Below are 13,644 nucleotides of genomic sequence, written 5' to 3'. Positions count from 1 at the left end.
TTTAATACCTTAACGGGGTGGGAATGGTAGATATGGATATGATGACGGGTGCGCTAATGCCACGTGTATCCCCTCTTCTGAGGAGTGTTATACCGGGTATTGCATTGATGTGATCCATATTATATATAAACCTAGGATCCCCTTTCCCTTTTTTATTTTCAAACTTCTTTTCAGAACTCTTCTTTTAGTTGTTCTTTCTAACTCTTATTTGTTCAAATTTAAATCCCCTCTTATTTGAGCCTTATTTGATTACTTGCTAATTGCATAAATTCACAATAAACTGTCTGGCCGGGAACCACACTAGTGGATCCTGAGGGGTATCTAACACCTTCCTCTTAGGATAATTTCAAGCTCTTACCCTATCTCTGGTTATCAACAAACTTAGAAGTGAACCCATATAGGTGTCCTAATGCACCTTAAAATCATTAGGTAGCGACTCTTCAAATGCAAAACCCAGTTCTCAAAAGGAATGAGTTGTCCCATACCAAATGTCACAAACCCGACCTCCCGATTGCACCAAGAGGGAAAAAAGGGGGCGTGACAGCATGACAACTCTGCTGGGGATATTTAGGCTTTTACCATTTCAAAATGTTATTGAGAATTTATACCTCTTTATGTGCAACTACTTGTTTAATTCCTTTAAGCATTCAATTTCCTTTTCAACTGCAAAACTAACTTGTCTTCTTTGTTTCTTTCCTTTACTATTGCTTTAAATTATGAAACTGCTGTATTTACTACTTTCTTAATGTGCAAATACATATCAACATGCTTTTAATTATTGCATAACCATGCTCAACATCATACTCCACTCGTGCCAAACAAAATACCATAGCAACGCTTATAATGAGTGGTTGCGCTCTTCCTATTATCACAACCTAAATTCGGAAAGGCATATTTGCGGTAAAACCAGTCGATCAGCGGTGCAGTCGACGGTTCCGTGCCTTCCCTATTGAGTTGTCCGCTCAAGGGTACCAATCTAAAACCCCATAGAAACCTTACTCTGTTCAAATTGTGCATGCATCATGGTCAAACCTAGCCGGGTCAGTTATGTTGTCCACATAATGATCCTTTAAGATAGCCTCGTCCAAAGTCCGCCGGGTTTCCCTAAACCCAAACGGACATCACCACGTTCTGTGCATTTATTTGGAGAACTAAATGTTTCATGCTAATTGTTGGTATTAAATAGTCGAGTCTGGTGGGGGTAAGGACCTAACCTTATTTGTCTTGCAGAAATATGAAGAACGAGGTCCCCAGCTTCGTTATGGTTAGCACACCCTCACTCTTGCTAGACTGATGGAGGGATCTTCCGTCAAATGGCCAAATCAATGAATGGAAAGAGAGGGCCGCCAAATCCAGCGAAAAGCTGGAATATCTAGAATACAGTCTGCTAGAATTGGAAGGAAAAGTGAGGAAGAGAGCCACCGACTGCCAGAACGCTGAAGGGAACGAAAGAGAACACCTGGCAAAGACATTTTTACTGGTGAACCTACGCGACCTAGAGGATTTGATCAACGAGAGCATTCAACCTGAGGAAGGCCCTTCTGGGACCAAATAGATAGGAGTTTATCTTTTCGCTTTATAAGATGTAATAAGGCCAAGGGCCATTAGTGACTTTTTATTTCCTGTCAATTTGGGATTAGTCTATGTTTATCAATAAAATGAGGCATTTAGCATCCTAAGTTCTCCAAATCAATTTGTCGCTAGGCCTACCTCAGGCACAATGAGGTCCCAAATTAGGACACGATTACTATCCCTACAAAAAAAATGACTTTAGCGACGGACGAATTCCGTAGCTAAATAGAATATTTTCGTTGCTAAACAGGTTTAGCGATGGAATAGCGACGGATTAATGTCCGTTGTTACTTTGCTCATAGCTAACCCTTTACTAACGAATTAGCTACGGTTGGTATCTATTGCTACTCTTAGCGACAACACATATCCGTCGCAATTATCATCAATTTTGTCGCCAAATCGATAAAACATTTCGTCGTCGGATTTAATTGGCGACGAATATTGTCTGTCGATAATTCGTCGCTAATGTTATTTAGACATATTTGCCTTTCTTTTGGCGACGAAATTTTTTTGTCGCAAATCTGCCTGTTATTCTATATTAGTTATAGCTACAAAAAAAAATCTATCGCAAATTATATTTTTCGCATTTTATTTAATAAAATACATATTGTTCAAGCATATATAATATACTCTCAATAATAACTGAAATTCATAGAAATTAATTCTACAAGATCCAAAATTGATACTGAAATGCAAATTATAATTAAGATTAAAACATTTACAATACTAAAATTAAGTTCAAACAAAAATAGTTAATTACTGAGCAACTGGAGAGTAAAGGTCATCATCAGAAAACGATGCATGAACCTTGTTAATACCAAAACATCTACAATACTAAAATAAAGTTCAAATAAAAATAGTTAACTACAGAGAGACTGGAGAGTGAAGGTCATCATCAGAAAGCGATGCATGAACCTCGTTTATATTAGTTGTAGGAGGAGGAGGAACTAGAGGTGCCATAGCTGATGGGTGATCAGTATGATTATCTTGCACATGTGATGGTGAAGCTATCAATCCTCTTACTCGCTCAGCCAACACAAGAAGCATGTTATCAATCAGTACAGGAACCATATGATCAGTCAATGCAGGAATCAATCGCATCACTAACTCATCCAAATTCGCCATCGGTGCTGACTGAGCATTCGGAGGTGCTGCTGATGAAGAAGCATTAGATCCAGAAGAGGCATGAAGATTCGGCCCAAAGAAATATTTTGCTCGAGATCCAAGACCATATATTCTCTTCTTTTCCCCTCCTGCAGCTTGATAAAATGCTAAAGATTGATCAATCTTAGATTGAGTTTGTGTTTGTAGCTTGTAATATTTGCTGGTATTTTTCCTGTAAATACCATAATAATTAGTGAAATTCATTAATGATGAAGATCAACATTAGGGAAAAAGAAACGATGAAAGCATAAATAACTTAACTGTTAAGTTCTTCATTCAAACAAAAGTTAGCAAAAATCATCTTTAGGACTGAAATAGGTGCTAAACAAGTAAATGTCATATACAAAGTTAGTAAAATTATAGGATTTTGGACTTACATGTACAAGTCGGGATTGCTCACTAACAAAAGATTTTTCATCATGACCATGTGTATGGACGTGCAAGTGTAGCTCACTTGGTGTTGGATCTCGACCCTTTTCAATAGCCTATACAAAAAATAAAGAACTTTATTTCCTTTGGTAAAGTGAAACAATTTACTAATGGAGGCACCAAGAAGGTATACAACAGCACACTTCTTGGAGATATTGGTGCTGAACAATCTAGTCTAGTTCTAACTTTTGTTAAAGGATAATCTATACTATATTAAAAGCACGAAGGCCCTTAACGAAATGTCGTTCGCCTTTTTTGTCATTTAAAAATAGAGTTCACATTGGATAAGATTGTAATTAATTATTTTTCTAATATTTAGGATTTTAAAATAAAATAATTTTTTCTTATTAAATTTTCCTTATTTGATCTATGTAGACTCCTAATATTTAGGAATTTGAGATTGCGTAAAATTTTACCTCGAAATTTTCTATAAATAAGGCCAAATAATAACATCTCACTTTTAAGCTCCTTTCACGTTAACTTATAGATAAATAAAAAATTTGATTCTCATAATATTTACAAATTCTAAAATATATAATTTTTAAGTGGTTCATATAAAAGCAAGGAGGCCAACGAAAATTAAAAAAGCATAAGCACAAAAAATCTATGTGGCTATATCAACAAATTAATCTAAGTGTTTTGTTAAATCGCTTTTGTTATTTTTTTTTTATCTTTCTTCACCTTTAATGTCAAAATATATTTTAAAAGGGATCCTCTATAGTTCTCCCTTTAAAATATATTTTGCACTAGACAAAATAGAATATCCTTTGAAATTTGGTTATTAAATTTTTCCTAATTTGAATTTTATACTTAAAAATTAGGACTTTAAATCAATTAAATTTTACCTTAAATAAATAGTTTAAAAGTCAACTATTTGAAGCGTTAATTTTTATTATCCCATCCTTATTGAATTGATAGGTTAATTACCTATTTCATTGTCTTTGTTTTGCAAACATCTACAATCCTTTGATCATAAAAAAGATAATTTATTTTATTTTGAATTTCTAAAATGACAAACAACTTGAGACGAAAAGCGTATATTTTTTATTGGTAGCGCGAGGCACACGTACACAAAAACTAGTTTATTGAATTTCAGGTAGGTTCTTGGTTTACCATTTGATAAGTGTAGCTGCTCCTCTGTTATGTGTAGGAATCAACTATTGGTGCAGCATTTTTCTCAACAGTAGCAGTAAATGATGCTACTGTAAAATTTAAAATATGGGAGACAGCAGACCAAGAGAGATACCACATTCTTGCTCCAAAGTATTACAGAGGAGCTGCAGCTGCCTCGAGTCATATCTGTAAAAAAAATAGTGATAAGCAAATTGAAAAAGTAGCAAGCAGTACATGGTCATACACCTTAATAGATTCAAATGTGGAATTGAATGAATTGAAGAATAATTTTGCCTTCAAATGTGGTATGTTAGTTACATGTCAGTTCTTGCATGCCTAATGTCATTTTGACCAGATAAGTTTAAGAAGCTAACATCGTGGCTCCACAAATGTTGTCTCGTTGGTAGGAGCTGAAATTCATCACTAATAATTAGAGGAAATCATAAAACAGAAGGATTTTGGTGGGAGTTGATTGGAGATGTAACAGATACTATTAAATTGATACACGTATGGTTGGTTGGGCGTGTTTGTGAACAAAATAATTGATCCCAAAATGCACCATGCAGGAAGAGGAAATTAACCAGAACTTTATACTTAATAAAAAAAGTGAAGGTTAAGATGTATAATGAGGAAAGCCAGTTTGATATTTTATGTCTTTGCACGATCGTCTTATAATTAATTGTTTGAAACACAAAAATATCCACTTACATTTTCTTCCCTAGAGTAAACCTCATGCTTAATTGTTGTGATATATATAAGCTTTCGGAACTTGGTACTTTATCCCAAAAATGGAGTAAAAACTTAGTTGCTAAGACAAATTAATCAACTATTTTAGAAGCCTAAACAGGATAATGAAGCAATTAAGAAGTTGAACAATCATGCAAGCCTTAAGGACACAACAATGAAACATACTGTGCTTTCAGCATCATAGTATTAGTACGCACGCCTGTAATATCATAGATACATAATTTTACGATCTATTGTGTTAGAAATACATCTAAACCTGTTGAATTTATCTTGAAATATGTGAGTGCAGTTTTTGATCAACATGAACGAAGTATATAAATAGCATCAGAGATTCAATTGTGAATTACTCTTGAGAAGCAACACTAGGTGAAATTAGTGCAGGTGAATACCTGAAAGTCAGAAGGTTTTTTATACCTGTGGTTGGATCTTAAATACATCATAACATCACAAATACATCATAAAGCTAATGTAATCTATGTGAATATAATTAGATAACTAAAAATTATCTCGCTTCCCTAGCATTCACTATATGTAAGATTAACCATTTGTGAAAAAGCTAAAATTCTTAATAACATTGACATTTCATTTTAAGAGAGCGCTAATAAGAACAAGAAAAGAAGAGAGAGAGAGAGAAACAACAACAACGACCCAGTATAATCCCACAAGTGGGGTCTGGGAGAGAGAGAGAGAAAGCGACAATAAAATATGTCAACAAAATAAATTAAGATATATTTATAATTTCATAGAAATATACCAATACCTTAACTAATCCATGAGGAATCTTTGAGATTGTTTCGTTCCTTTTCCTGAAATAAAGCTGAACAAATATAAATTTAGTCAGATGCATGCAAAAAAAATACCACAGAGATTTATTTTGCAATATGTAGAACCATAAAGGTACTAATAAATTTATTACAGATATTATATTCCTGTTTCTAGCTAGTTTCATAAGACGAAATCAGGTATTGATGCAAAAAGCTACACAATTCATATGTCAAGAAAATAGGAAAAGAATGACAGTCACGATCATGAAAAGGCTACGTATAAAGGCAAATCTTCTAAGAAATAACAAGGTGATTTAAGGACTTTATTGGATGAAAAGAAGAAGGCTGATATGGTGTCGTCTACGGTTAATGGTGGTGATCATATGACAGAGAAGATGAATGTATGAGGAACGGGCTGGGAATCATCAAAACTCAATGTCACAATTGTTTGAGTTGCTGAAGTTCGAGTGGAGCATGTGGTTTCTTAGAGTAGACCAGCTGATCGGGTTGCTGTTACAGGTGTTAAGGAAGCTGTTAAAATGTGCCTAATGTAGTTGTAGTTCAAATTGAAACTGGACAAATTATTGAAAAGAAAATATCTGGTGAAAATATTATGCTGAGAAGTACGGATGAACGAAAAACTTATGATAAATCTAAAGCTCCTAGGGATATTCCTGCAGCTACTGCTTTGGCGAGCAGGTGAATGCTACTAATGTTGCTTGCCTGCTTGGGATGTCGATCAATCAATTACACTTAAAAAATGGATGTGGAAGCTGAGCAATCAGGCCACCATAGGGATATAGAAGCAAATGTGCAGGCTGGAAATCTGTTGCAACAGGAAAAGGAAAAAATTGGACATGAAAGTTTTCAAGTGGCTGAACATTCCAGTAGCATTTCGGCTGGGAAGATTGGTGCATCTACAGCTAGCTTGAATGCCTATAAATTGAGCAACAATGAGGAGAAAAATATGGAGGAATGATGGACTCCAGTAGCTTGCAAAAAGACTGCTTTTTACACCTTTGAGTTGGATGAAAGCAAACTGATGAATGATGATAGTCCTTAACTAGATTGATGTGATTCATTATTTTTGTTCTGTTGTTGTTTCAACTCAATTAATTGGTTTAACAAATGCTTTGGTTAGATGAGATTATGTCTTGGATCCTACTGAGAGCTCCATTTTTCTGTCTCTTGTCTTTTAATCTTCTCTACAAATGTAAAATTTTAACCAAATATTTTAATAACAGCCGAAGCAAATACCCGAGATCAAGGATTTCCTTCTCACAGCTAGAAGGAAGGATGCACGTTCAGTCAAGATAAAGAAGAACAAGGATAAGGTGTTATAAATCCTACGTTAAAAAAAGATTTTGTTCTATGTTGTTCTCATATGCTTTTTTAATTGTTTTCAAGTAAATGCAATTCTTAGTAGCAAAACTAGGAATAAAAGACAAGAAAAAATGATCCGTGACTACTGGGTATTATCAATCCTACGCTAAGAAACTCCTTACATGATATACAGGAGGTATAAAAGAGTAGCAGAACTCCAAGACTACTAGTGCTCGAGTGAAGAACTGGTTACTGGGTAGATGCTGGAACTGGTTGATGTCAAAGCAGTCTCAAAAGCAGGAAAAAACAACGTGAAAGTTCAGCAACAATGTAGAGTTTTGCAGCACTTCGCCTTGAAGAAATTGGAAACCACGCAGATCTCAAAACACCTAAATTAGATTTTAATAACCAAATATCACCAAAATTGGTATTAATCAAGAGTTCAACACAAAAGAAACCTCCAAATCAGATTTTACCAACAATAAATCGTAATAAAAATACATATTTATGCACAAATGAGATATACCCAAAAATGTCAACCTCTACTTCATATTTAAGTTCACATACTACACAGAAAAGGGGGGAAGAGACGAAAGCTTGATTTATTTTACATCTACCAAAGCCCTTAAAAATTTTAATGTAGAAAAATTGCTAATAAACAGAGAAAGAAGCAGAGAGATACCAGTATTTTAGAAAAGAGTTGATGTAGTGACGCATCTGGGAAAATTAATCAAAGATTAGAGGAGAAGAAGAAGAAGAAGACGAAGCAGCAAAGGGGCTGGTTTCTTAGTGTAGTCTTCTGTGAGAAAGAAAGACCTTATTTTTTGGAAAGGGGCTAGTTTTTCGCTAAAGCAGAACACTTATTTTGATGTAACTTTTTTTCCCTAAATACCTAGCGACAAAAACTTTCCGTAGCAACAAGGGTAAAGATACTCTCATTAATGAAAAATATTAGCGACATACACATCCGTCGCTACATCCGTCGCTAATATGTAATAAATTTTGTCACCAAATATTCCTCGCTTATTTCCTTGCTAAAACGAGGGCGCCAATTTGTAGCGCCCATTTTTAGCGACGGAATTTTCATTTTATCGCTAATTTATCGCTACATTAGATACTAATTATTCTATATACCTTTTTGCGATAAAGCTCTATTTTCGTAGTTAATTCGTTGCTAAGTAGCGACGGGGACATATTTGTCGCAAGAATCCGTCGCTAGAGTTTTTTTTGTAGTGTATGTGTTTAAATATTACAATATTTCCTATAATCCTTACTAACTTGGATACCTTTTTGCTTTTACTTTTTGTTTTACTATTATCACCCCCAAAGGTTAGTTCGTGCACTGTGGCAACATCATCCTATTCCACGAGATCCAGGGGCCCTCCACCCACTCCTCCTCTTAGTCCTGTCAAAAACAAGAACAAAGACAAAATGGAAGATTTGAACAACGTCAGAAGGGAGAATGCAACTGAACGGGTAGAGGCCGCCAATGGTTATGGTACTCAGGAAAATGTATCCCAACTTGAACAGAAATTGCTGAAATTCCAGGAAGAACTCGATCAGGTTCGGAATCTCGCAAGCTTGTCATTTTCCCTCAGCACCCCGAATATCACCTTTCCCAATACTCAAAACCCTAGACCACCTCAAAACATCCCCAAGCAACAGAGTCATTCCGCTCCCTCCACTGTTCCACCGAAGACCCAATGCAATACTTGTCATTCCCCAAACAATACTCCATTACTCATCCCAGAACCCCAAAACTCCACAAATGACCTCTTTCACACCCACCATAACACCCCCATCTATGTGGAGACCATGCCACACTCCACCCAACCCATCTCAAGCACACCCTAGTCTGATGATAAAGGCTTCCTCATCAGGAACCTGGCTGAGGAACTGCTAGCTGGATTCAAGGCGTTGAAGGAAATAAGGGAGTTAAGAGGTTGAACTATGATGATCTTTGCATACAACCCGATGTAGAACTTCCCGAGGGGTACAAACCTCCGAAGTTCGAAATGTTTGATGGTACATGGGATCCAAGGGTCCATTTAAGAACGTACTGTGACAAGCTGGTTGGAGTAGGGAAAGACGAGAGAATCCGCATGAAGCTTTTCATGAGGAGTTTGAAAGGAGATGCTTTGTCTTGGTACATTAGCCAAAATCCAAAGAAGTGGTCAAGTTGGGTAAGCATGGCGTCCGACTTTATGGACAGGTTCAGGTTTAACACAGAAAATGCGTCGGATGTGTTCTATATTCAGAATCTAAAGAAGAAGCCTACGGAAATGTTTCACAAGTATGCTACTCACTGGAGGTCCGAAGCTGCTAAGGTCAGACCTGTTCTAGAGGAGGAACAGATGAACAAATTCTTTGTCCGGGCTCAAGACCCGCAGTTTTATAAATGCCTGATGATGATTGAAAGCCATAAATTATTCGACATCATCAAACTGGGTGAAAGAATTGAAGAAGGTATCAAAAGCGGTATGGTTACAAACTTTGAGGCCTTGCAAGCTACAAATAAGGCCTTGCAGTCTGGTGGTGTGTCCAAGAAAAGGTACATAGGAGCCGTGATGGTTGCACAAAGGACCAAATCTCCTATCAAATACCAAACTTACCCAACACCTCCACTAACATATCAGCCTACTCCGAACTACCAAGCACCATCACCCTCTTACCAAGCTCCACCACCACCTTATCAATCACCACCACCCCCACCTCCTACATATCAGCCTACTTTGCCCGGATATTCCCAACCTACACATGTCTACCAAACTTACAATGCTCAACCATCCCACTATCAATCACCTCCTGCCCCGTCAAAACTTTCCTAGACCCCGGCCAAACATTGATCGAAGACCTCCGAAATAATATACAGCCATAGTTGAACCTATTGACCAGTTGTACAAGAGACTCAAAGCTGCTGGTTATGTTACCCCCATCCCTGATGCAACTCCTAAGAACCCTTCTCAGTGTGTTAACCCAAACAAATCCTGTGCATACCATTCCGGCATGAAAGGGCACACTATCGACTAATGTCGTTCCTTGAAAGACAAGATCCAGACTTTAATTGATAACAAGATTATTGTGGCAAAGGAACCCGCTCCAAATGTCCGCAAAAATCCTCTACCCGATCATAAGGGCGGAGGCATTCACATGATTGAAATAGAGGATGAATGGGATCTCGAGGGATTAATCGGGTTGATCGCATAAGGCGATAACCCAAAGAAGCTGATAGTTACTCTTAATCCAATCATAGTCCAGATTCAGCCATCTAGGGACGCTAAGGTAAATATGTTTGTGCCACTTGAGTTTGAAGCAACGTCATCTTCAAAAACATTAGCAACAAATTGAGGTCGAATTCATGTCTCCGGCAAATGCACCCGCACCGCTTGAAGTTGCAATTTTACCACCTAAGGTGCATGCTCCGTTCGGAGTAAGGACAGCCACACCAATCCCAGTGGCAATGTCGACCATGACACCATTCCATACAAAGGCTATACCATGGGACTATACAGCCGAGGCAAGGAGGAAAGGCAAGGTTAGGTTCAAAGAAACTATTGCGGCACAGGGTATGACAAGAATTGGTAGAGTTTATACCCCGGAATATCTGACTGAGTCAAGCAAACTAGCTTTCAATCGGTCACCCATCATTAAGACAGGTCCAAACGATCTTTGGAGAAAGATACAAGCCAAGGAATACTCGGTCATTGACTAGTTGAACAAAACACCAACAAATCTCCATTCTTGCTTTGTTACAAAATTCTGAGGCACACAAGAATGCTCTGTTAAGGGTACTAAGTGAGGCATACGTACCAATCAACATCACTGGTGGATAAATGGCTAAAATGGTAGGACAAGTGCTGGAGAGTCATAAGATCACATTTCATGAGGACGAGCTGCCACCTGAAGGGTTGGGACACAACAAAGCACTACACATCACTGTGCAATGCGAGGACTACTTCATCACTAGGATCCTGATCGACGGTGGTTCCAGTCTCAACATTTGTCTGCTGGTAACACTTAAGAAGCTGGGTAAAGGACTATACAAGATAAAGGACGGATCCATCAACATGAAATCCTTCGACAGTTCCTAAATGTCCACTATTGGGGAGATTAGTCTATGCTTGCAAGTGGGGCCAACTTGGTTCGATGTTGATTACCAGGTGATAGATGTGCCAGCATCCTATAATTTGTTGTTGGGACGGCCATGGATTCATGCTGCTGGGGCTGTAGCATCAACACTGCATCAGGCCGTAAAGTTTGAGTGGAATCATCAAGAGGTGATCATTCACGGCGACGGTAGCAACCCTATATATAGTCGACAGGCCATTCCATCAATCGAAGGAATAAGGAAGCTAGGTGGAGAGACTCACCACCACATTGAACGGGTAAATGTTGTTGACAGAGACAAATGGTGGGATAACAAGATCGAAAGCATACTGAATTGGAGTGGGTATGAACCTAGCAAAGGGCTCGGCAAGAACCTCCAAGGAATCACTAAGCCCATAAAGCTCAAGAAACATGGAACTACTTTCGGTCTGGGATATGAGTACACCTGGGAAGAATTCAACAACTGGTTGCCACTATGGCGCGGACCTTACTATACACTGGAGCAGTCAATACCGCATCTGGAGCAGACCTTCCAACCAACCGATATTATTTATGGGTCAAATGAAGAAGAAGCACTAGCATCGATGGAGAACTTGTTCCTAGAAGAAAATGATATGGTATGTTGCATTGTTCTCGAGGAGGAGGGGGAGGAAGGTCCTTCCATATAGGTTGTAAGTAGAGGGGCACGCCTCAATAACTGGACTATCAGGACAGCCAAAGCCTGATAAGTCTCGAGGTAGAAAGGCTAAAACAAGCATCATGCATTGTTTTATTTACTAAATGATTTTCTTCTCGCATTTTTATTCTCCGCAATAAGATCTTTGATGTTCAAGACAATTAGGAATTTATCAAAGCATTTTGCCTTTTCTTATGAATCAACACTCATTACTCTTCTTCTTTCATTACTTTACTTATACAATATTACTATTACTTATCTTGATGAACCAATAACTATGACATACAACGAGACAACACAACAAACGGACATTGATTTAGAGGAAGATGACATACTAGAAGAGATTGTTAAAAAAGTGGAGAATTTTGAAAACAGACCTAAGTCCAACTTGGACGAGACCGAAATTGTTAACATGGGAGATGCAGAGAATGTCAAGGAAACACGAGTCAGCGTTCACCTGTCACCATCAGAAAAGAAAGAATACACAAAATTCCTGAAAGAGTATGAGGACATATTCGCCTGGTCGTATGATGACATGACTGGTGTGAGTACATCTATTGTGGCTCACAAACTGCCAACCGATCCAACATGTCCGCCGGAAAAGCAAAAGCTCAGAAAGTTCAATCCTGATATGAGTTTGAAAATCAAGGAAGAAGTCATTAAGCAAGTCAAAGCTAAGGTTCTCAAGGTAGTAGAATACCCGACATGGTTATCCAACATCGTGCCAGTGCAAAAGAAGGATGGGAAGGTCAGAGTTTGTGTCGACTATTAGGATCTCAACCGGGCCAGTCCGAAAGACGATTTCCCTTTGCCGAATATACACATCTTGATTGACAATTGCGCCAAGCATGAGCTGCAGTCATTTGTAGATTGTTTTGCTGGTTATCATTAGATCTGGATAGATTAAGAAGATGCTGAGAAAATGACTTTCATTATGCCGTGAAGAATGTACTGTTACAAGATGATGTCGTTCGGCCTGAAGAATGCAGGGCCACCTATATGAGGGCCATGACTACCATTTTTCATGATATAATACACAAGGAGATTGAGGCATATGTAGATGATGTCATCATCAAGTCTAAGAAGGCCACTGATCACGTGGAAGATTTGAGGATGTTCTTCAATAAATTGCGAAGGTACAACCTGAAACTGAATCCCGCGAAATGCGCATTTGGGGTTCCTGCTGGAAAATTGCTTGGCTTTATTGCGAGTCACCGAGGAATAGAACTGGATCCATCAAAAGTCAAAGTCATATAAGAACTACCACCGCCAAAGAATAAGAAGGATGTGATGAGTTTTTTGGGAAGACGTAACTACATCAGCCGGTTCATAGCACAGTCTATAGTTATCTGTGAGCCAATCTTTAAGATGTTGAAGAAGGATGCTGCCACCAAGTGGACCGATGACTGCCAAAAAGCCTTCGACAGAATCAATGAGTACTTGTCAACACCACCAGTCTTGGTCCCGCCTTAGCTAGGTAGACCCTTATTACTCTACCTTGCAGTATTGAATGGAGCTTTTAGTTGCATTTTGGGATAGCATGATAAAACGGGAAGGAAGGAGCAGGCTATCTATTACCTCAGTAAGAAGTTTACCCTGTACGAGGCACAATATTCTCTGTTAGAATGCACCTGTTGTGCTTTGACTTGGGTAGCTCAGAAGTTGAGACAATACTTCTGTGCCTATACTACATATCTCATATCAAGGATGGATCCGTTGGTGTATATATTTCAGAAGCCCATGCCCACT

The 13,644-nt window shown here is 38.1% G+C and overlaps 1 protein-coding gene across 3 annotated transcripts; it reads right to left on the bottom strand.

Annotated features, from left to right (window-relative positions):
- Nucleotides 1–2,251: 2,251 nt before the first annotated feature.
- On the bottom strand, nt 2,252–7,949 carry LOC104231232 (uncharacterized). Of its 3 annotated transcripts, none has more exons than XM_070160756.1 (5): nt 7,795–7,949; nt 5,786–5,842; nt 4,279–4,464; nt 3,114–3,221; nt 2,252–2,908 (listed from the first exon to the last, which is right to left on the bottom strand). In XM_070160756.1, the coding sequence occupies exons 4-5, from the start codon at nt 3,161–3,163 to the stop codon at nt 2,437–2,439; spliced, it is 522 nt and encodes a 173-aa protein (XP_070016857.1). In that variant the 5' UTR covers nt 3,164–3,221; nt 4,279–4,464; nt 5,786–5,842; nt 7,795–7,949; the 3' UTR covers nt 2,252–2,436. The 3 variants fall into 3 exon arrangements, with proteins under 3 accessions (XP_070016857.1, XP_070016856.1, XP_070016855.1); XM_070160755.1 differs by having other exon boundaries at nt 4,412–4,464; nt 7,795–7,914; XM_070160754.1 differs by lacking the exon at nt 7,795–7,949 and adding an exon at nt 7,295–7,432 and having other exon boundaries at nt 4,412–4,464.
- Nucleotides 7,950–13,644: the final 5,695 nt, after the last annotated feature.

The sequence above is a fragment of the Nicotiana sylvestris genome, chromosome 10, assembly GCF_000393655.2.
Source record: "Nicotiana sylvestris chromosome 10, ASM39365v2, whole genome shotgun sequence".
In the NCBI taxonomy this organism is placed as follows: domain Eukaryota; kingdom Viridiplantae; phylum Streptophyta; class Magnoliopsida; order Solanales; family Solanaceae; genus Nicotiana; species Nicotiana sylvestris.
The sequence above is the reverse complement of the archived record's forward strand: the minus strand, read 5'-3'. Positions and strand labels throughout refer to the sequence as shown.